The sequence below is a fragment of the Stegodyphus dumicola genome, chromosome X1 (assembly GCF_044657685.1).
Source record: "Stegodyphus dumicola isolate Sdum_Otavi_A_Nest chromosome X1, ASM4465768v1".
NCBI classification, from domain to species: Eukaryota; Metazoa; Arthropoda; class Arachnida; order Araneae; family Eresidae; genus Stegodyphus; species Stegodyphus dumicola.
In genome coordinates this window covers 164,001,998-164,027,670 of record NC_140780.1, presented here as the reverse complement: position 1 = coordinate 164,027,670, position 25,673 = coordinate 164,001,998, and the positions used below count along the sequence as shown (strand labels likewise).

Genomic DNA, 25,673 nt, shown 5'->3' with positions numbered 1-25,673 from the left:
CGAACAAGAAGGTATTGCTTCATGATTCATCAAATCTGATGCGGAAGGAATATTTTGGCTAGTTGCCAAGTACTTACGATCAGACACAGAAAAAATATCCGCTCTGCTTAATTTTATTTTTTCCTCTGGCTGAACTTCGCTTTTCAGAAACTCAATTATTGCATCAAGACTCAAAATGTTTCGTTCAGATTCAGTAATATTTCGTTGTCTTTCAAATGATCGCAATACATGAATGGGAATAGTACTTTCTACAAGAGGGTATAAAATTGTTCCACACTGATCAGTCGTCACACCGAGACTGCTCAGGGCTCTAAGTTGTGTTGAAAGTTTATTATACAAACTACTCAAAGAATCTTGCTTCCTTTTCGCTGTGTTATCCAAAACAAGTTTTATTAACTCTCGAACATAAAAATCAGTTAAAATTTCTTTACGGCCATATCTCTCAGTAAGGCTTTCTATAGCCAAAGGATAATTTTCGTTCGTCACAGGAAAAGATTCTACAATATCTCTAGCTTCTGATTTAATTTTTGTTGACTGTATCAAATAATGGAATTTGTCTGCATTCGTTAAGTTATTATTTTCATGTATGTTTTTAAACTGATTCCAGAATGTAAGCCAATTTTTTAAATCACCTGCGAACTTATAAAGTTCTACTTTCGGTACGCGTTGGCACAAAGTTTTACATGTGTTTTCATCAGTAACTAATTCCTGACTGCTCTCTGACGATGTATTTTGGATTTCGTTTAATTTCCTCTTAATATTATCGAGAAATCGTTCCGATTTTAACTGTATCCTAACAGCCTTTTCTCGATAGTCCTCTGTTATTTCAAATTCTGTTTTGAATTCTTTTTATCATCAGTTATAGTATCTAAATAAGCACTGTGTGTCAATTCTAATGATTCTGCATTTTCTTGAACAAATAAAAACACATTTCTGGTTCTTCATAATCAACATTATCATCATTTAAAAGTTCATCTAGTCTTTTATATGCTTTAGTAAAAGCTAAACGTTGCACAGTTTTGTTTCTTTTCATCACTTCCATTTTGTCTTAAGTTTAAAATATTCAGATAAAAACTAGGCAAGAATAGTATTTTAAACTTCAATAAAACAATAATCAATAACTTCAAAATGGAAGTATAAGGTAATCAACTTACCCTATCTATTCTTTCATCCGACATGTTTCCAACGAACACGCCCACCCGGGGCGCCAGAAATGTCATGAACAACATTGTGAGTTTAAGAGAAAATAATGAGCGGTTTGTTAAAATTTTGATCAGATGAAAGATATTTTAATATATAGCATTTTCATAATATTTAGCACAGTGTAATAGGTTCATTTTACAATACGCAACATCCACAAAATGATCGTTACAACGCAGTTTGATCATCCATCTTTTTGAACAACAATCTCTCTCGTTCCCATTCCGTAACAGAGAAACTTACCTCTCTTGGAGTTTGATCATGGCACGACAGTGATAGTACCCATCCGGACGAGTAATAATTACCATAGAAAATAGGGTCGCATTCTATACTGAGAGGCAGGAAAGAGGAATATTAGAATTCCAACCTGAACTTACAACAGTGTTGGGAACGCAAATGAGTGAGACCAAAAGTTGCGCAGTCAGATTTATTGTTTAGTGAAAAACTTATAGAATGTGCTCAAAATGCCAACAACGTGTCGTTTCACAGTTGACATCCGAAGGAACAACTGGCACACCCTCCCTAAGATTCCTGATGTTGTGATATTTTTGTCCGCGACAATAATGATTCTTGCCAAGAGATCTTCAGCTGAGACCACAGGAGTCTCGTATACTAAATATTTCATCTGCCTCCAGAAGAAAAGTTCAGTGGATTGAGGTTCGGTGTGCTAGAAGGCCATGCCACAGGCCTGCCTCTTCTGATCTGTCGTGCGGGATATGTGGCATTCAAAAGGTTGTGGACCATGACGGAAAATTGTGCAGTGTCTCTCGTGAATAAACCACAACTAAGACACACAGAGGTGAATAAACCTCTGTGTGAATGGGGAATGGAATATCATGCAATAAAGTGGGAAGTACTTGCTCGAAGAAGATACGGTATGTTCCTTCGGTCAAACAGTCTGGCATAATGTAAGGGCCTGCCAGGTGATCCCCTAGGATGCCTGCCTTGATACTTGAAGCGATGATGTGGCTTTTTCAAGAACACCGTTTGCTCTGATTGGCTTTCTCCGGTGCCAATTAAGAGCAAAATGCTGCTTCTTCTCAGTGCAAATTTGCATAGAGTTAATTCTTGATAGTCATAGGAAATGGGTAGTCTCCTTGTCCTTTCTCAATCCGCCTTTACTTTCCTCTTTTCTGCCTCAGAGGGGAATGCGACCTTATGTTCTGTGGTAATTATTGCTTGTCTGAATGGGTACTATCGCCCCTCATAATTTGTAAAAGCGATTTAGAATCACCCTGTATATATATATAAAGTCATATATAATTGACGAATTCACCAGTTACATATGACTTTGTGTTTTCAAGTGGTACCATAATTAATTTACCACAGCCAACGTGCACTACATGGATAGCCTGGAATTTTCTTGAAACACACCTGGAAAAGTCAGGGAATTTCATTCTCCTGTTTGAGTGGCAACCCTGTATAAATGATTGCATATAACTAACAGTTTTCAACGTCAGTCTTTTTGTGTTGCCTTCACCAGTTCCAGTTGACTCTTGACCTGGTTTCATGTTTAGCTTTACTAGGCTTCAAAATCATGCCCCAAAATTTAATTTCTTTATTGAAATTATCTTCTCTTTTAATGTTATGGATGAGGTCAAACAGCCATTCCTCTGAATTCGATTCCAGTTTTCTCAAATTTATGACCGCATCCTGGAAAATATTTACAGCACCTACAAACAATCGGTATGCATTTTCTACAGTTTTAGCTTCCTGGAATAAGTGATAAATGTAAATAAAAGAATTAAGCATTTTAAAACTCTCAGGATGGTCCTTTTTATACCCTTTAATGAGGTATTTTATTGTAGCAGCTAGCAGAAAAGGACTAGTCGCTGCCCCGAATGGGACCCAACATGTGTGGAATATTCCATGGCTGGTCATCATTTCCAAACCAGAGGAATCTTAAGTAATCCTTATCTTCTTCTGCAATAACCAATCTTTAAAAATGCCTTTTTCATGTTCCCACAAAATACTGTTTCAGGGTAACAAAACCTCAGGATCACTTGAAGAACTTTCAGGTTAATATTTGGACCGGTTTCTAAACATTCTTTTAAACAGATGAATTTTCTGGTCTTTAAAGAAGTATAAAAAACTACACGAATGCCAGTAGTCTCCAAATCACAAATTACGCATGTTAATGTAATAATACTGTGAAAGTTTGATTTTTATTAGGACATCTATTCAACTATTTTTTTTCTTTACTGCTGTTTAATAATTTCTGTATAGTTTTGCAATATTTCCGGAGTTTTATGTAATTTTTGTTTTAAAAATTCAAACCACCTTTTTGTGACATCAAAATTATTTCCTAGTTCTTAGTTTCTAGTGTGTTTTGTTTACAGTTTTCTAATTGTAATAATTAATAAATGTTTTATTTTCACCACAAGCCAATAAAGTACTTTCGCGACATTCAGTATCCACCTTTAGGAATAAAATGAATTTAGAAATGTCAACGTCGCCTTCATCCCTTTGTATCTTAAATTCTAAAATTAGATCATGGGACAAGTTCCCCCCCCCCAATAGGTATTAACAAAAGTCCGAAAGAGCCTGATTTAACATTAAAATTTATTGTTAAATCAAGCTCTTTCAGATCTTTTCAAGCTGATCATAATTTCTGCATAATGCTGAAACATTAGATTTTTTTACTTCTAAATTTAGTATTTTATTCATAAAAGAATTTTTAATGGTGTCTCTGTTCCTGAGTCTATCTTTCGGAATTTTTATGCAGATGTTATAATTATCACTAGATAATTCCAATCCTGAAACAACATTCACAGCTTGACCAGTTAAAAAGGTTTTTTTAAGATATGCAAATTTCTTATCTTTCAAAATGCTTTCATTTTTATTCATACTTTCAAAACTATTCCAAAAATTTTGTTAATGTTTCATATCTCCAGACGATTGCTGAATTACTAATTTTGGCTGTTAAACTGAACATTGATTTCTTAAATTTTCAATTAGAGACATTCATGCTTTCATTATGTGAATTCTTAAATTTTCAATTAGAGACACTCATGCTTTCATTATGTGAATTCTTAAATTTTCAATTAGAGATGTTCATGCTTGCAAAGTAATTAATATTTTACTTCAGTATTTCAAACATTCTGTTTTTATATTTCTGACTCACCATAACCTGTATTTCATCAATTTAAATAAAAGTTTTGATTTCACCGTTGAGAGCTTTCAATTCATTATTTCTTTCTGTTAAGAGCTCATAATCATCAAGCTCCTGTACTGACTCCTGTACTGTGCTTAGCACCAATGTGATTAATTTAGTTTTTGAAATGTTATTTGTGTAGCTTTTGCAAGTTATGCTGCCATTTTTTTAATACTATACAGTAAGAATAGCACTGAAGGATCAGCAATAAATGCAAAATGAGAGCCTACCTTTTATTTCCTTGTGGGCATGATTTAGTAATCCAAAAAGTTATAATCTAATGGTCCCAACTATTTCACAACCAATGCTCCATAAAAACAAATCCAGTAAAGGTAACAGTCATCAAAGTCAATTAAGTTCTTTCAGTGGCTCAAGTTTAAAGCAATAGACAATAAAAGTCTCACTTTAGAAACAGAACAACAATTAATTTGTTTACAAGTTATGTTACTAAAATGGAGTCGGCAAGAGAGCCTTTATATGCCGGTAATTATTAGGAATGCTGACTAAGATTCTATACATCTAGTTACAATTCAAAATTGTAATCGTAACTCAAAGAAATAGCAAAGATTACAGGAATTTCACAATATGTGCTATTTGCATACTTTTATTGCCACATAAATATTTTTGCCGATCTTGATCAGTTGCCAGTAAACTATTTTGGTGGTATACTTGTTTGTCTCATGAATACTGCCTCCCGACCTTTCAGCAAGGATAAAGCTGATCGGAATGTATCTTTTATGCAAGTGCTTACCTATAATCATACCTGCCAACTTTTACGAATTTTTTGTAATTTTTACGAAAATGCGTTTGTCTTTGCGATTTTACGATCGTAATCCATTTTTTACGATTTTTTTCCTTTTTCAAGTGTTTTTAGTGATTTTTGTCGAAATTTTAGAATTTTTCGCCAATTCAGCGATTTTTGCCAATTGCATCGTGTTTTACCGCAAACTACCGACTACTTCGAATGCAGTAACCTGCGGTTTCTCCCAACTCGCCGCTTAACCAGCCAATCCAATGTACTGAACTTGTTTTTCCCACTCTTTTCTTTGTGGGCGCCAGATTATTTTTTTCGCGTTTGCTTCACCAGCAAGGCAATTACTGAGCTCGGACTCAGCGAGCATGGATTGTCGAATTCTGTTTGCTACGAATTTTCTTAATACCTCGTTGTTACAAAATAAGTTCAAAAAAACCGTATTCTTAATATTTTCAGCCTTGCAACGTGTGCGTGTGTGACTTCATAATAAGTCACGGTGGAAGAAGTGCCATTGTGAAGCATGTTAAGTCTAACTTCGACAACGTCTAACTAAGCATCGACAATGTCAAAGAAAGTGGATGATTTTTTTTCAAATTCAGCTACGAATTCGGATGTCGATGTCATTTTGGCAGAGTGTTTGTTTACTGCATTCCTCATCGAACACAACATGCCGCTAAGCGCTGCCGATCACGCCGGTCAACTTTTCAGACGGATGTTTCCCGACTCCAAGATTGCTCAGAAATATGCTTGTGCTCGCACGAAAACATCTTCTATTGTGAACGAAATTGCTTGCGATGCACAAAGAAAAACGATAGCTGCACTCCAGAATTCAGCATTTTCGGTGTCAATCGATGGCAGCAACGGCAACGATTGGAAGCTTTACCCCATCGTTGTCACATATTTCTGTGATGTTTCTAATGAAATGAAAATTCATCTTTTGCATCTTCCATTGTTAAATGGAGACGCTACGGGGGAAAATATTGCCTCCTTGGTAATTAATGAGTTGAAACAACTTAACATCCCAATATCAAACTGCATTTCATTTGGTGCTGATAATGCTCATGTTATGGTGGGTGACAGAAAAGGGTGTAGCCTCTTTCCTCAAAAAAGAACAAAATGAATTAATTGTTATTGGATGCCCATGCCACTTAATTAATTTGGCAGCAGAAAAAGCTGCAGCTGCTTTACCATTAAATATTGACCAGCTTCTGATTGATGTGTTTTTCTATCTGGAAAAAAGTGTAAAAAGGAAAGAAAACCTAAAGAATTTCCAAGAACTGTGCTCTGGTGAAACGAGAAAAATTCTGAAACATGTATGCATGAGATGGTTATCCTTAGGCAGAGTGCTAGGAAGGTTTATTGAACAGTGGGATGCATTGCTAAAATATTTCCACGAAGAGACCAAAACGAAACCACAGATCCCATCAAATTTGTCGGCATATAAGATTCCGAAAACCAACTTTGCTTCTAATCAAAATGCTTTAAAAGGGAAAAGCCAACATACAGAATCAAACCCTTTAAAAAGAAAATGCTTAGAAGACTCCTCAAAGGTCAACTTTGTTAAAGAAGTTGAAGGGAAGAAGAAACAGTCTTCTATTAGCCGGGAGGAAAGGATTTTCTATCTTCTTTCTTCGGATTTGAACAAAGCATATTGTAGTTTTGTGTTAAGTACCATTAAGATTTTTGAAAGTTTAAATACCTTTCTACAATCAGCTTTGCCAAAATCTCCCCTGCTTATCCAGATTCTTAATGATCTTTTGAAAGAACTTTATACTAAGTTTGTAAAACTGTCCGTTGTGAAAAACAGTGTGTTGATTCGTGTTGCATATAATAGTTTGGCAAATCAAAGGGATGACAATGATCTTATAATTGGAAATCAAACCAGGGAACTTGTAAATTCTTTGAAAGATCATGAGAAAGAAGAATTTTTTCAATGTGGTAGAAAGTACTTTTCCTCAACCTGTGATTATATTGTAAGGAAGTTTCCTTTGCAAAATGAAGTTCTTTTAAATGCTGAAGTGGCAAATTTGAAACAATTTGAAAATTCATCTTTTGAAAAGATTAGTTTTTTTATTGATAAATTTCCATTTTTGTTAACAATTAAAGAAAATGAATGCCATAATGATGCTTTAGATCAGGGGTCTCCAAACTACGGCCCGAGGGCCAAAACTGGCCCGCGAGCACTAATAATCCGGCCCGCCAGAGGTTTCGTTAAAATATTTTTTTTTTAATTTAAAGTAACAAATAACATACACATTAAATATTTTATAATAACAGCCAATCTAGAAATGCGTTGCCTATCATGCGCGTTGTATATAAAACATAATATAGACATTATACAATCATTTCTAAATGTACTATGAGGGAAATACGCTCTATATAAAAAATCTGATGTGGACACACATGAATTCCTCATATGTCCTTTAAATTATACGTATTTTTGGCCGCACTTCATTTAAACTTATTTCCTCGAATTTCATTAGAGATATAGTTCTCATTCAATCAATTCAGTTCTCACTTCGTGACGAGGCAAAAATACATAAAAACGCAAAACATCTTCAAACAAAACAGGAGTTGAAAATGTAAACAAATAGCGACTTTAGTAGGCTTAGTAGCACTTAAACAACTTTTAAAATATTGATAATTCTACAACTATTGCATGCAGATTAAATAAAGTCATAAAAACCTTAACCCCCTGAGTCACTTCGAAAGCAAAAATCGCACAATCTACAAGGATATAAGAATAAAAATTAAATATAATCAAGGATATAAGAATAAAAAACTAAACTCCCCGTCTCCGGTAACAGACTGGGTAGATATACATAGAGTTCTGATGCAGCCGATTGCAAATAAAAAGGGAGGTGCACAACTACATGTTATACATGTCCCATATACAAAATTTCAACGTTTTGAGGCCACTCGTTTTCGAGTTATGCGAGATACCTGCATACGTACGTACAGACATCACGAAAAAAATCTCTTCTGAATCCATTTTGAGAAAAAGATTCATTTATTCTGCCTGTACGAACAGATGTCACGCCAAAAAAAAAGTTCAAATGGATTCGAGAGAGAGAGAGAGAGAGAGGTCAAAATGGATATTTTCGTTGAAATATGATATCCGAAATTTTCCGCGATTACAATACTTCCCTTACTTCGTACAAGGAAGTAGAAAACTCTCATTGTACTCTTTACAAGAATAAAGGTTTCGTGTGTTATCTTTTCTAGTTTTTATAGTAGCATTCTAAGTTGCTTCATAGAAATTTTCAGTAGTGATTTTATTTAAATCTTAATTTTTCTAAATATGTTGTAATTTATTTTAATTTTCGAGATTTTTTTAAACTTGCTTATGGAGCGAATGTTTGCAGCTGATCAAAATGTAAACAAAATGCGCTGATAAATCAATTGAAAAGCAAAGTACATACTAAACCGAAGAAATCTAATATTCTTGGACAAAATTATATTTTTGCAAATGTTCAAAAACAGCTTTAAGAAATTTATGTTAGGTGAAACTGCATGAAAGTCTAAAAAAAAAGGATCTCTTTGTAAGGTCATAGCGTATAGATCCAATCACAAAAATATTACTGCCTCGTTTAAAAACTTGTATGCTGTTCATCATAGTTGCATCGCCATGGATGATGAACTAACTGGATCTTGGCCCTCGAAGCTTCGTTAAAGCCCCAATATGGCCCGCGGGCTGAAAAGTTTGGAGACCCCTGCTTTAGATGAACTACGGAACCAATTTTCTGCTGCACAATTTGAAGACTTTGCCAGTTCTGGAGAAGATAGACTTGATGTCCTCGTTGGTACCTTAAAAAGAATAAAAAGAGCTGATGGAACACCAAAATATGATAGACTAGCAAGAGTTTTATGTGCTATTCTCGTAATTCCACGCAGTAATGCTGAGTGCGAGAGAGTGTTCAGTGTTGTGAAGAAAAACAAAACTATGTTTCATTCTTCAATTTCACCAAAAACTCTAGAAAATATTTTAATTGCTAAATGTTATGAGGAAACTAATTGTAATGACAGGAAATTTTCCAAAGAATTTTTGGCTAAAGCCAAAAAATGCACTCTAAGTTCATTGCAATAATTTTTTTGTGTAACATTAAGTTCTTGTTTTATGTTTCCTAATAAATTTTTTAGTTACTACTTAATTGAGATTTACTAATGTAAGTACAATTTTCTTTTTTCTATTTGTATAAATTGTTATTTTTTTAATATCAAAGCATAATATTAATTCTTCGTGTTCTTCTGAATTTTGGAGAAATCTTCTGTATTTTTATATTTAGAGGTTGGCAGGTATGCTATAATGCACAAAAAGCACAATTTAGGGCAAATAATTGAAAAATTATTGCATGTATTGAAGTGTTAATTCTAATTTCAAAAGATTGTTTCCACTCCTGAAAAAAGGTGGCACTTTTAAGCAGTCATGCTTATAGTTGCCTGTGTGCCATAAAGATAAAACTGCATCACCTGAAGAAATGGTATTACAAGTTGAATTTTTAAATCAAATGTTAGCAGAATATATCTAGAATATTTGCTGATATATCTATAAATTGTATACTTAAGCTCCAGTGTAACGAACTTCAAAGGACTGGAAGTTAGGTTTGCTATATGCAATCTAAAAGGAAAAATGGATCATCTCACAAAAAAATCAAAAACTGTATGATAAACAAAGGAGAAAAACTCTTAACATTCGATTTTGCTAAAAAAAACTTAATATTAAATTTTTAAGTCATATTAAGATTTAATTGCGATTATTATGTGCAGTTATTACATTTGTTTTCCAATTTTTTTTCTTGTCTGTCCAAAGTGGCTGGCAAATTCATTGGCCCAGACACAGGCAGATTATGACTTTGGGTGGTGAAAATATCCCTTTGCTGCTCCTGTCATGAGTTCTGAGTTTTGTCCAAATTTTTTCCATGAGCAGCTATTATAAAGTTTCAGTTTTTCATATGGTGCCAGCTGTAGATTTGGATAAACTGTAATTTGTGGCAGATATTGATTTGGCTGCATCCATTTTGTATTTTTTGAGTAAAATACGACGATGAGCCGACTCTAGATGTCGACCACGAACAAGTGAAAATGCAAGAGAATCTCTTGGCTTAAAGTCTATACAAACGATGAGGCTTAGAGAACATGGCAGGACCTTTGGTCTCAATATAATAGAGAATTGTTGAATTCTTATTATTGTTGGTTACATAAGAAGGGTTTGGTATATTCAACGAGTAATCTATCAAATTTAGAATCACCAAGAAGTACAGATATGCCCCCCCCTAAAAAAAAAAATCCAAGCAATTTGCCACGAGATGATAAATTAGTTTTAGATTCAATAATGCAATCATTTGCTACATCAATACATAATCACTATTTCTTAAGGAAATCTACACCTACAATTGACTGATTTACATCTGCAACGACAGATAATCATGTAAAGGTACGATGTAAGTTTAAATTCAGAGTAAGGCTTTTAGCGCCAAATGTGGGAATTTTAGTTCCATTGACGGCAGGTAAAACCAAATTCTGGGAAGGCTTAGTACACAGAGTATACTTTTTTGGTAATACTGATACATATGCACCGATATCAATTAAATATTTTATTTTTGAAGAGGGGTCAGCTAAAAGTATACGATTTACCTGGTGGCCGCTATTTTGGCGAAAGGAACATGGAGACTGACATTTCCTTGCCTGTTCTCCAAAATTTACATGATAAAAGCAAATATAATTTCTTCGCTGTTTATTATGGTTAGTACATTCGCGTTACCTGCACTGGTACAAATGCCAAAAATTATGGTTAGCTGTGCAAGAATTACATCCCAAACTCACTCACTTGTTTAGTCAGGTTTGCTACCTGGAGTTTCAAATGAGTAGTAGCAGATTCACTCGGCTCAGGGGTCACAATACCCATATTCTCATCAGAATGAGATGCAAGCTCAGTAATCTAATCAGCAGCCATAGCCAATTTACTCAAATCATCTTCACCAAGAGTGGCTAAAATAGACTGTACTATTAGGAAACCTTGCAAGCCACAAAATCTTCACCAAAGGTTTTGCTACTGTATCACCTGCCAGTTTATGCATATGAGTCAGTAACTGGAACAGTGTTGGTCACCAAGCTCTAAACCTTACAAGAGAGTATGAATTTTCGATGCTTCGCTCTCGAAATTTACTGAAATTAATCTTTGTTTTAGGGCATATTTTTCAGTAGTGGGAGGTTTATGATATTGGCAACAGAATTAATTATATCAGAATTTACAGCAGCAGTGACATGGTTACATTTTGTTAAATCTGAAGTTATTTCGGAAAGGGAAAACTGCGATGCCAGTCTGACAAACCGTAAGTCGGGGCTTCTTTTCCAAAAAGGCGGTAATTTTACCAAAACATGCAACACGTGTAGCCACTGCACTCTCAGCTGCGATGTCATTAGCGGAATTTTCATTACGCGATATTACCACCTTTGTACAACTAAGTATTACAAATATTAATACCAAAACATAATGTAAATAGATAGAAAACCATTTCTATTATCCATATCTATTAAGGATACACAATGGAATGAAAATTCATATCAACGAAAATATAAAATATTCACTACATAAAAAGAATACTGTACAACAGGGGTTCCCAAACTTTTTCAGTATGCGGCGCACTTACAGTTTGGTTTTTTTTCCACATGGCGCCCCTTTTGCAATATTTCTGCCATAATGAAAGTCAGGCAAAGGAATAAAAACAACAGTTTAGTGCAAAAGTCTAATAATTTTTATTGATCAGAAAACATACAAATAAAAGAAACCTTCAGTAACAAATTAGAAACTCATTGTGGCACTTCTTGATGCCCATACCAATTTTTCAAATTGTGGAAGATGACTTGAGACAGCTAATCTCATTTTTTGCTCCACGTTGATTTTCGAACAGTATTTAATCTTTATTAGAGCAACAGCTGAAAACCAAGCTTCACACAGATAGGGTGTTGCAAAGGGAATGATGATGCTTAGAGCTTTAGAATTTAAAGTTAGATACTAAATTTTGATTGAAATACAAAACTTCTAATTTCTTCATCTTGCGAATGAAAAGAATCTTAGATCAACATAAATTTCTCTACATTAGCTTCTGCAAAGTATTTTGCAAACCAGTCGGTGAGCTTTGAAAGGTGTTCCATGAAAAGGAATGGCCATTCGTATAGAACAAGAACTTTATTAGAAGTTGTGTATTGGTACAATGTAGAAAAACAATCTTGAGCACCATCGCTATTCATTTTTTCTATCTACAACTCCAGCTTTTTCCTAAATGTTGAAATCTTTTCTTCAGGTTTCAAGATGTGCATATATTGTCCTGTAGTGACAGATTCAAGAACTTTAGCTTGTCAGAAGTGCTGCCCTATATGCTAGTGTCAGCAGAAAGTCTGGTTCGGAAAAATTCTTAATGATTGCATGACCTTCCTCTTGCAGAAAAGTGTGAAATTCTGGATACTGCCCGAATACGAGACTGGATCTTGTCATTTGAAAACCATCATGAACTGGCATAGTACAGCATAGCTCTGTGTTCATATGGAAATCCTTGGATATGGAAATCCTTGGATAGGTTTTTGAAAAAAAAAATTGCCTTCAGTGGTCTAGTTTTTATGCAGTTCCCTATGTCTATGACACATTCTAATGCCATATTCAACTGAGGACTAAGCGATTTCGATGCAAAAGGCTCCTAGTAACTAATGCAGTGGGTCCACACAACATGCAGTGTTTAGCTTCAAATAAATACCTGTAGTCCTGCATGGTGACCGTGCATTGATTGAGCACCATCAGTACATACACAGATGCACTTCTTGCAATTTAAATAATTTTCCATTATAAACTTGTGAAGCATTTTGAATAAGTCTTGAGCCTTTGCACTCCCGATGATACTCTTACAAAACAGAAGATCTTCAGCATTATCATCCAGGAAGTGTACATAAAAATTTGCATTTTTATTACTCTCAGTAAGCCTCTCATCTAATTGTGGACCGAGTTCATTTTGTTTCATTTTCTCTATTAACTGATCATTGAGATTCTGAACATTTAATTCTTCGTACATACAAGGTATACATTGAATTCTAATTGTGTTGTTGCATACAGTTAACTTAGAGATGAGTTTCTGTACCATAACATTAATAGCAGCTCTTCTGCAATAGTGTGTATTTTTTTGTACTTCATCATTCTGTAAGCTACCTGGAAAGACGCTAGCTGTGAGTTACTCAGAACTGACACTTGTTTCATGAACACATTGCCTTGCATACATCTGTCATCGTTGCATTTCATTGTTATTTACATCTACTGAAGTAAAAGCAAAATCAAAGAAACATTCTTTGTATTTACTATGTTTTTGTCTCTTTTATTCTGTGCCAGTTTTGAAGCCTTGTCACTCAAACTTGAACTATCGTTACTATCTGTTTTCTTGTTTAATAAAAATCTTTTCATTTTGTGAAATATCAGTATGGATTCATTGAGTTATTGCATTATTTCATCGAGATCCCAACTTTCGTTTTTCACAGACATATAAGATTGTACGACCTTCCTCATCTGTTCCCGAGTTTGACACTGATGGTCACAAACGGGAAAACGTAGCACCAATAGATGTCACTGCTGTGAAGCCAAATACTGCAGTCTTGTGACAGGAAGTAATAGGTGCAAAAATATATGAGAACAACCCCCCCCCAAAAAAAAAATCTGAAAGGTTTTCAGATTTTAAATTACGTCCAATGGGGCATTTTTAAAGCATTTTGTGTGTTACCTTTATTTATTAAATATCACGTTCTTTGCACTTAAACCATAAAATTCAGTTCAGCTGCAATGTCGCAAAATAATTTTAAATGAGCATATCTTTAAAATTTCCGATACACAGTTCTGTGCCTGCTAGAGATAAAAAGGTTCCCCCTTTGCCGGCCATAGAGTGTTGCCATTGCTCGTTTTTAGATCGTTGAGTTTGTTACTCAAAAATTCGTTAAAGTTTTACAAAATATGAAATCGATAATAAAACAAATTCCAAATTTCAAATCTGGTCTTCCACATGCCCATATTCGAAGTAGGATTACGTCATTTAAAATTCAATGGCTGTATGTACCGTTGTTTTATCACAATGCAAGAAATATACATACATTTATGCAGATTTTTCATTATTTAATTTCTTCAAATATAATGCAAAACTCTATTTGGTGGCAACAGTTTGAAAAAGTGAAACGGACATTTATAGTGATTCAACGCAAAATCGCAAAACGAAAACAATAGTCCTTCAAGGACAAAGCCCCTTTGCACTAATAATTGAGTACAATCTGATTGAACAACATAAATTACTGCAAACTGAAAGAATTAAGTGATAGAATAAAATAGTGCTTTAAAAATGATATTGAGACTAAGAATGATTTGAGATTAAAGGGAGAAATAAAAATGTTAAAAATATGATTTTATATTGTAAATATAATAATAAAAAATATGGCTGAGCTTTCAATACAAGTCTTGTCTTGTTCAACGCAAGTTCTTCATGTTCGCGGTGCCCCTGGCCTTACATAACAGTGTGCCAGGGTGCCTTGACGCAGACTTTCGGAACCCCTGCTGTACACAGTAATATAACAGAAAGAAAAAGCTTCTGTGAATCGGCTTTATCTACACTCTGAAACACATAATAAGCTGAAAAAAAAAAAAAATATCCAATATCAGCACTGACATACTAAGAAATAAGTACTTTCACTGAAATATTCCTGATTTGCAGCTCCACAATAGAATTGTTTGCACAGACACCTCTGCCATGGGATCTCAGTACTCAGCTTCCTTGAGCACTTCACTTTGGCCATGCATAACTGCAGCAATCTACTTAGGTCATCAAATGTGGTGCCAGTTTATGCCACAAGACTCCAAACTTGTCAGAAGGTTCATTAAAGGACGTTCAAAAACTTTGGTTAAACATAAAATTTTTTTAAAATGAAAAGATAAAATATGAAACGAAATATGTAGTGATAATTAGTGATAGGCAACTTCGGTACTTTCTTGTACCCGGTACAAAATAACCCATTACTCAAGTAACAGTTACTTTGAAAAGTACTGAAAACCGATTTCAAGTACCGAGTACCCAAGCAACGATTTGGAGTACTGAAGTAACGAAATACCGGAGTAACGGTTTGCTGTACCGGAGTACCCTAGTAACGGTTTGCTGTACCGGAGTACCAAAGTACCCTAGTAACAATTTGGAGTACTGAAGTGCCCTAGTAACGATTTGGAGTACCGAAATACGCAGCTAACGATTTTGCACACTGAAGAAACTCTGCCACATCACCACGTGTTTGATTTTATCAGTATGAAGTAAGATTTTGAATATCAGAAAACATGCCAACTACGGAAGTGTCTGAGGAGCAGGCCATTCATGGACACAAGGAGCACATATCACCATTTCGCAAATACAACCAGATACTACTGTCCTTGTACCAAAACCGAAGTGAGCTGAACCCTCATCGATCCTCCAGTAATGAATACCGAGAAGAGACGCATATTTTTGTTACAAAGTAACGAATACCTAAAAGTACCCGTTTCAGTACAGAAGTAATGAATACCGAAAAGTACCTGTTTCGGTACAGAAGTAACGAATACCGAAAAGTACCAATTTCAGTACTGAAGTAACGGGTACTTGGATGTACCGATTTTCGGTACCTGTTACAAAATACCCGGTTCGGTAGTACCGACTCATCACTAGTGATAAGCTGATGCCAAATGTCGACCACAAACAAGTAGGGACGGTTAAGTACAGCTGCAAAAGAATCTCTGGGCAAAAAGTTCAATTCTTTATACCTGCACTACAACGAGTTGCGCACTGGTACAGCACTGATACAGCATGCAAATGTCAAAAATGTAAATATTCTTGTTGGAATGCAAATTCTAAACATAAACATCTTTAGAACTTTTATTTTATTTAAAGAAAATTGCTTTTTAACTTATTTGAAGTAATTGTCTAAAATACTGTGTTATATTATTTGTGTTAGTTTATTCACTTTTAATATCGTAATGTTACTTTTTATATTATATTACTCGTACCTTTAAATATTTATTTTTGCTTGTAGTGTTAAAAAGGTTTCAGGATTATGTTGAACCAGGAGCTGAAATTGATGGCATGGGTGGAACATCTCCTGTAAGACCAATACATGGATCTAATGCTGAAAATATTCTCTCTAACAGGGAAATTAAGATCAACCTTGGTTTGGAGATAATTGTGATAATTACAAAGGTTAGTTTTACTTGCAAGAATTTTAACATTTCATATTTTTTTAAACGTATCTCAGCCAAGTTTAAAAGTAGAGCTTTTTTTGGGAGGTAGAAGCGAATTTTCTAGTATTTTTTTAATGAGAAATTACTTAGTGTTCTATGCAATTTCTTCTGGCTGTTAAGCATTGATCACGTAGTGCTGTGCATAATCTAATCTCTTATTTAAATCATCACGTCATTCTTTCTGCATGTAGTGAAACTTCTGTAATAATGTGTGACAGATATTTGTTGTGAGACCTCATTTAAGATAAAATTTTAATTATTTTGATAATGCTGTTAATGAATGTAGGTCATGATTAATAATTTCTATGACATAAGAGTTTTATACTGTTCCTAAGTAAGTTTATTTGTATAGCGAACAATTTAATTAGTTGCTTACTTATGGCTTACACTATGCTTGATTTTTCAAAGTTAGGCTCATTCAAGAATTCTTTGGTAAAGAAAAAATAGTTCTTAACTTCTGTATTGATTGACATCCAGGAGAATTTTTATTACTGAATTACTGAATTTGCTTAAAAGAGGAAGTCTTACTGTTGAATGCATATTTGAAAGAATAATGTAAGCCACAAATTAAAAAAATATTAATAAAATTATCACCATTTCTATGCGTGGAAAAGCCTTCATCTTTCTTCTGGTATCTAGGAATTAGTTTAATTCAGTAAAAACATGATGCATCAATTCCATTTGAATTACCATTTTGCTACTTTGTAAAAAATCAACTTCTGTGTAAAATATTTCAAAGAACTTAAAATTTTAAAACATAGTGGTAAAAATTCTAATACAAATTCACAATTTTGCTTATAGTTGAATAATAGAGAATGGAAATCAATCTATCTTATTTAGTTGATTTGTGTCATATCAAAAGTAGAACAAAGCTAAGAGCTAGAAAAAGTGTTTTCATTGAAGCTTCTAAACACAGTTCTACAGTTTAAAATCATTTCGCTTTCTTTGTAAAACTTATGTAGTTTTAATTCTTAATGTCATGCATGTTAATAATTTTGTAGTAGTTGTAAGTCTTCATAAATTTTCTGTGATTAACATCATTAACTCCTTCTTTTGAAGTACTGATGATGATATATACTTGTATTAATTAGATTTTAGCATTTGCAACGGTATTAATTAGATGTCAGCATTTGCAACTCTTGGTTTCTTAGTTGACATTTTGTTAAGTGTTAAGATTGCTAAGTATAAGAACTTATTTGATGGTAGATACTTGAATTAAAAGCAGCATATTCAAAACTTGTTAAATAATGATAGTTGCCAGACTGTACTGGATGAAACTGGACTATCAGCACTACTCTTTCTATATGAGAGGAAATTCGTACTTCAGAATAGTATATTAATTATAGGTAAATTAATAATTTATGTGCCCTTTGAGCTATATATAATCAAATATTTTTTATCCTTGAGATCACTTGTTGTCAATAAATACTTGTAGATACTTGTAAATGTCTGAAAATTGTAGTGTGTATGCATTTTAATTATTGAAGCATGTTTGTTCTAAAAAACTGATTGGTAAAACAAGTAACTTATTATTAGTGCATAATTTATTTGATATTTTAAAATACTTATACTGCCAAATGGAACTTAAAAATTTAAATATGAACATTTAAAATGTTTTCCAGAGCTTGAAATATGCATGGCGAATGGCAGCAGGAATATGTGTGTTCATTTCTGTGTCTAGAATGTTGTTAAATCCCTGAGTATATTGTAAATATTTGTGTCATTTGAAATTTTTTTTTTATCTTTTATTTTTATTTTATTTTTTGTGTGTGTTTGTAATTTTGTTTTTATCTTTTAATTTTTTTTTTTTTTTTTTTTTTTTTTTTACTTGTTTAGTATTTTTATGGTGAATTTGTTTAGGTATTTTATTTAATTTTGAATTCGCTGCCACTGATCATGTTTGTATATGTTTGTTTTATGTATCATTTAGTAAAACTTTTAATTCTGAGGCCTTTGATATTGGAATTGTAAGAATAGCTTCAACAGAACTGGAGATGTGGATGAAACTTTCTACAAAGTGACATCGCCAGATTGATAACATTAGTGATTTCTTACCAATTTGGTAACAGTTTGGAAGTTTTTGAAGGTGTGGGAATGGTTTTTTTTTTTTTGGGGGGAGATTCCAGAATATTATGGAACCGCATTGCTAGCATAACACTTAAGGAGTCTAGATATTGGCATGTGCAGATGTCTTTCTAATGGTAACGAATGGAAAGAAAAAATAAGATTGTTTGAATGATAGACTCAAAATGCCATGATGACTTAGCAGAGCACAGTTTATCTCTCTCCAATACTGGGCTTAAAGACAGGGTTATTAGCTCCAAGAAATACCAAAGAAGAACTCTTTGTACAAACCTAAGGGGGATAACGTAGGATTGGATCGAAAAATTAACTCTGTCGTTATTTTAATTGATGACTGCATGACTTGACATTCTCATATGAAGAGACTCATAGTGAAGCTAAATGCATTGTTACACTCAGTATTAAGAAGTGTTGCATCAAATTCAGGTGTATCTTTACAGTTGTTTAAGATTTGGTATCAGATAATGAGAGAAAGAATAACACTTTACGGTGATTACTTCAGAGTTAAAGAATTACAAAAGGCATGGACACTACTCTTTTTGCAACACAGCAGCCCTTCCTTATGAGTATCTGCAGAGGATACTGTACTTACAGGTGCCCTTGTTATCTGCTCATTGCTGTAACAAATTGCGCAGCAAGAAAGAGTTGTCATATTCGAATGGAGTTATATACAGTACAAAGTCCGTAATCCAGACGTCCTTTATCCATAATGATTTATAATCCGGACCTCAAAAACTGTTTTTTTTGTATGCTTTACGCATGTGTCAATGCCAATGATTTAAAAGTTTCGGAGTGCCTATGGTTCAAAACCATCTACCTCCACATCAGAATTACTAAAAGCGAGCAGAAATAGGAAAAATTTTGCATAAGTGATTTACTTGATGCACACTAGAGAGAGCCACAGGCTCGAGAAAGCTTAGGGATAGGGATGAGAAATAAAAAACTTAAGTATCATAATCTTTTTATAAGTTTTTAGGTTTAAAAAAAAATTTTTTTTTTGTATTTTATATTTTATACTTTTTTTTTGGTTTTTTATAATTTTTTATACACAGTACAAACACTAAAGCAAAAAGTGGATAGGAAAGAGTTTACGATTAATAGGCTCATTGGCATGTGGCTTGTGTTGGAGAGTGCAAATAATTACTGAGATCGCGATGAAAATATTCTTAGGCAGATTTAAAATCTGCGGGAGATGTGATTCTTAAGTAAACAGATTGATAACTTTGCTTGAAGATCTTGATAGTAGTAGCAGAGGATTGAATAAGCAATTATTACGCATGTGTGTGTTAAAAGAAATGTTTAATAACGTAAACAAATAAATATTAAGCCTTTTTTTTTTTGTAAAATTTGATACGTTATAGATCATAATTGCTCTTTATTTCATAAATATTAGTTTCATATTTTTAATTGTATAATTTCTGCATGCCATCTTACGAGATTTAAATTGATGATCTATAAACCGGAAAAAACCCTAATCCGGAATTGAAGTCCCGACAAGTCCGGATTACGGACTTTGTACTGTATGTGTGAATGCAACATTGGTATAAGAAACTCAAAGCAGAAAGATAATTTATTACAAGAAAAACTATAAATTAATGGAGATTCTCTTTCATGTTGGGCCATCTCTAGCTTGAATACAGAATACGGGCAGGCATTGAGGCATACAGACCCCATATGGTATGTGTCATCTTATTCCGCAATTGCTGTAAGTGCATTTGCAGTTTGACCAAACTCCAAGGCTCTCAAACTTGCCATCCCAAGTGATATCTGACGTGCTTGATCTATGACAGATCTAGAGATAAGGCATGTCAGAGGAAGAATTAGTAAAGCAGAGGGATTCCTGTGATACCCAGGCTGTGTGTGGCCAAGTACTGTCCTGTTGAAAAATGTCTCTTCGGAGTCCTGCCATAAGTGGCTACACATGTGGCTGGAAGATATGAGTGTACCTTTGAACTTTCATTTTGCTATAGATTGGTATTAGAGATACCAGGTGCATGCAATGCCACCCCATACCAACACACCAGTTGTGGAAGCAGTATGCTGCTATAAAGCGAATGCAGATTGAGTTGTTCACTGTGAGACTTCCACAAGAATTTTCAATGTCCTTGGGCTCAAGAATTTTCTGAGTTGTTACATGCTGCAAGTATAAAACTTGAGTTTGAAAAAGAGAATTAGTTTTTGTACCTTTATAGACACAGTCACGAATATATTTGCATAGATAAAAAGGGTTATTGAATGGGAAAGTTTGACTGATCAACAGCTGAGCTGCAAAACCCACAAAGCACTGGTATTTATTTTGATGCAAGTTTGGTTTTCAGGAACTGAAGAGATTAGCCTTAAGAAATTTTCTTGGTTTTATTTATGTGCAATATAAATATGAAGCAGTTTTTCTTAGAAATGCATCCTGCAAAGCATATCTTCCTTTAGGCAGATCATTGTGTCATGTTTTGTCTTAATTAATCTAGTTCAGACAGTGGCTTACTTTTGTTTTTGTACATCTGTAATTTTCATTTTTATTTGCAGAATAAAGCAAAATAAATATTAGCAAAATGATTGTTTTTTCTTTTACAAATGTTATTCTTTTTTTTTTTTTCTTTTTTTTAATAAATATGCTTCTTTTTGAAAATGTGTGAGAAATTTGTGTCGTAAGAAAAAATAATTTATTCAAAAAGTTTTGAAAAGGACTTTACATATGTATTCAGATAGTTTGAACAATCAGATTGTATTTAATAAAAATATAATAGGGACATTCAATACTTTGTTAAATGTTTTGTAGTTAGATAATACTTTCATGCCCTTTTGCATAGATTTAATGAATTTTTTTTAGTAAGAAGGTTCTATTTTGCTCCATTTTTTCCATAATAAATGCTTTGACTAGAATTCGTCATGTCAGAATGTTGTATTACTTATTCTTTTCTCCAACTCAGTCGATACAAGTTCGACAGGATTTAAGTCAGAGTATGGAAGAGTTTTAGTAACTTCAGGATTGTTGTACAATAAACCCAAGTGAATAAAGAGCTGTAGGTTTGGGATCTTCATCCTGATAAACCTTGAATGTATTTTGCATTCCAAGTTTCTTGCTGATACTTTGATGTTTTTATTAATAATATTTATATACGAGGGTTGGAACTTTAATAGTGGCAACACAGCTGAAAAAACGCTACGCAAAAAACCAAAGAATATCGCGTTTGCCACACGTGAACTACATACCTACCTTACCTCTCAGCAAAAAGACTCGTCCTGCCTACGTCACGCGCATGCGGATTGACGCGAAGAACGGATCCTTGTATTAGCTTGTGGTCGTAAGTGTTGTCAGGATGTTTTCAAAACAAGAACAACGATGTTGGATAAAAATTGAATGTGCCAGAGGTCGTACAGCACGACAGTGTCATCAAGGGCTTCAAGAGGCTTGCGGGGAATCTGCCTTGCCTTACAGAACCGTAGCAAGATGGGTGAAAGCATTCAATGAAGGACACCAAAATGTGGCAGACGTGCAAGCTGTTGCCGCACTAATGGACAGTGATCACCGCCAAATGATTCGTCAGCTGGCCGGACAAACAGGATTAGCGCATACGACTGTGCTGCACATTCTGAAGGAATGCCTGTCCATGAGAAAAATTGCTTCACAATGGGTTCCACATCAATTGATGGAAATGCAGAAATGGCTACGATACGATGCTGCCCAAACCCACCTGGAGCGCTATGAGCGCGAAGGAGATGCTTTTTTACGCCGTATCATTACGCTGGTTGAGATTTGGGCCCAGTCGTACCAGCCAAAACTGAAACGTCAATCAAACGAATGGCGTCACCACGGGTCACCACGACGTTCGAAATTTCGTCAGAACCCCAGCAATGTGAAAGTTGTGGTGATTCTCGTGTACGACTGTGATGGTGTCATCCTAATGCTCCCCACAGCAGACTGTCACTGTGCAGTATTACTGCTCATTTTTGGAGCACAATCTCCGACCAGCTTTGAGGAAAAAAACGGTGACACTTTCTGCAGAATGCTCCTCTCATTTTGCATGACAATGCTCGGCCGAATGCAGCGCAAGCTGTGACTGATTTGTTCAAGCGATGGGGCTGGGAAGTGCTTTACCATCCACCATACTCCCCAAATCTAAGCCCTTGTGACTATGACTTAATTCCTAAGATGAAGGAACCACTTCATGGCACTCGCTTCCAAACTGTTCCTGAGATTCTTGCGGCAGTAGACCGGTCCATTCAAACTATCAACAAAACAGGCGCTGCTACAGGTATTCTGCGACTTCCACATTGTTAGAAACGGGTTGTACACAATGCTGGCGACTATATTGAAGGACTGTAAAACATGGTGACATGAATCACTTTTGTATTCCTTGTAAATAAATAGTTGCCACTATTAAAGTTCCAACCCTCGTATTAATATAGTAGATTTTATGGTGCTCAAGACTTGCCAACAACAAGCACAATCTTGCGCTGCTTGCCATGCTGAATTTCCTGGATTTGTTCTGATATTACTGTCAGACAAATGAGATAAGTAACAACACAACAACATATATTTATACTGATCCATATTATTTTCTGTAGAAAGTAAATTTCTCATCCCAGAGGCAGTGAAATAGCCAAACAATTATACTTCCACTTTCATGATTAACGGTAAGTAATAGTTTTTTTTTTTTTTTCATATTTTCTTCATTCACATTATTTCAATTTGATGAATCTCTGCTTACATGGATTTTGCAAATGCCAGATGTATTTCCATTGTTTCCTTGTTGAAGAATTTTATTCTTGCAGATTGCCAGTTGTATCCATGTGCTGTAATGACTCTTCTACTAGTTTCTGTGTTAATTTTTATTTTAAGCCATTCCTCTAAATCTGCTGCAAGTTTTACAGCACTAATTTTGGGGTTTTGTTTGACTTTTCGAAGGATAAATCACTGATTCCTCCGAGTTAGCTTAGAATGTGGTCAAGACTTAAATGCATTTTGAACGGTTCCATGCAATTTCCCTATTTTGATACATCAAAAATAATTTAACGCTTTTCCTCGAGGATTTTTTAAATACGAGGGCCATCCAGGAAGTAGATTACGTTTCCGTCTGTGTCCGCTAGGGGCGGGGCTAGCGCGGCCATCTTGGGGTCAGAGCGTTGCGCAGCTCAGTCTGCATCTAGCCGTGCTAGTGAGAGGTTCGTGCTGTGCTCCGTTCAGATACTGTGACGGTTTGAAATGTCTGCGTTAATTGAAAATCCCGCGAGCTGCGAGGTGCGCTCAGTAATAAGGTTTCTGACTGCAAAAAACTGTAAACCGATAGAAATCTATCGGCAGCTTCCTGAAGTGTATGGGGACAACATTATCACTGAAGGTGGAGTGCGTCAGTGGGTCATAAGATTTCAAAATGGCCGAACCAATGTTCACGACGAAGATCGAAGTGGGAGACCCAGCATAGTGACCGCCGAACTTCTCGAAAAAGTCGATGCTAAAGTCCGTGAAAATCGAAATTTCACAATAACGGAACTTTCTTTGAGTTTTCCACAAATTTCGCGAAGTTTGTTGCACGAAATCATCAGCGAAAAGCTTGGTTACCACAAGTTTTGTGCAAGATGGATTCCAAAAATCTTGACAGAGGACCACAAAAATCAGCGAATGGCTGCAGCGTTGAACTTTTTGGACGCTTACCATAAGGATGGTGACTCTTTACTCGATCGCATCGTTACTGGTGACGAAACATGGGTGAAACATGTGAACTGTGAAACGAAATTGCAATCAATGCAGTGGGGGCACACAAGTTCTCCCCAAAAACCCAAGAAATGCATGCAAACAATGTCGGCAAGGAAGATGATGGCGACTGTTTTTTGGGACAGAAAAGGTGTAATTTTGGTGGACTTCCTGGAAAGAGGCACTACAATAAACTCTCAAAGGTATTGCCAAACTCTCCAAAAACTCAGAAGAGCAATTCAAAACAAGCGCAGAGGAATGTTGAGCTCTAAGATCTTGTTGATTCACGACAACGCCCGGCCCCACACGGCAAATGTCACTCGTAAAGTTCTTGAATCTTTTAAGTGGGAGTTGTTTCCTCATCCGCCGTACAGTTCCGACCTGGCACCGAGCGACTTCCACCTATTCCCAGCAATGAAGAAGTGGCTGGCTATGCAGCGTTTTGATGACGACGCACAGCTGCAAGAAGAGGTAACGAAGTGGTTGAAGGCGCAGGCGCCGAATTTTTCGACGAAGGAATTTCCAAGCTCGTACATCGCTACGATAAATGCCTTAATTTGTATGGTGACTATGTAGAAAAGTAGTATTTGAGTGTGGCTTTCATCTGTATATAATAAAATTTGTTTCCTATACTTTGTTTATTTTTTTATTCCAAAACGTAATCTACTTTCTGGATAGCCCTCGTATTTTGAATACTTTTATCACCTTTAAAATCTTGAGTAGTAAAATTTTGAACAGAATTTGTTTTTAATTTGTTGTGTTTTGCCATGTTCACTTCAGCCGTAGAACTGTTAATATACTAATGTTGATAATGAAACTGTTAATATATTAATGGACATGGAACTGTTAATATATTAATGTTATAATAATGTTGATATTTTGCTAAACAAATAATAATTTCCAAATATAGATGATAATTCTTGTTTATTTATTCATTTATAACAAAAAATGACAAGAAATATCGTCTTCCATATTATTTCAACAAAATTTTCGAGTATCCAAATTATTATGCAAATTACTGATTAACTCATTTAAAATAAATTATTTTACTGCAAAGAATATTTTGGTGATATATATTTTGTAATAAGCCAGTTTTAAAATGTAGAAAAAAAAATTGGAGTGTGAGTTTTCTATATTTAGAAATAACTAAAAATTCCAAATATTCTTACCAAATAAATTTCAAAAATACAACTATCTGAAAACAAATATGAGCCACTGTACATATTTTGTATTTATAAGATGCTGAATGATTGTGATAAATCTTTAATAAAAGAATGAAACATCTTCAAAGTTAACAATAGAAGTAGACAAATTTGTTTTATTTGCATTTGTTAATTTATTGAAATTTATAATTTACTTCCATGTTCTCTAGACAGATTACATGTCAACATTAGAAAAAGAGTATGACTTCAAAGAAGAAATATTTGATTTTATTCAACTAACAATCAGGAACTTCTGTTTACTTTGTATCCTTATTGCTGAATTTTCTGTTTTTTTATTTTGTCGGACAAAT

General features: G+C 34.6%; 1 protein-coding gene across 2 annotated transcripts in view; it reads left to right on the top strand.

Annotated features, from left to right (window-relative positions):
* Dlic (dynein light intermediate chain) overlaps positions 1 to 25,673 on the top strand; it is a 110,994-nt gene that overhangs the window by 51,626 nt on the left and 33,695 nt on the right. For both annotated transcript variants that reach the window (XM_035358393.2, XM_035358395.2), the window contains exons 5-6: positions 16,182 to 16,345; positions 25,533 to 25,626. In XM_035358393.2, coding sequence (XP_035214284.1) covers positions 16,182 to 16,345; positions 25,533 to 25,626 — 258 coding nt within the window. The remainder of the gene's footprint in view (positions 1 to 16,181; positions 16,346 to 25,532; positions 25,627 to 25,673) is intronic.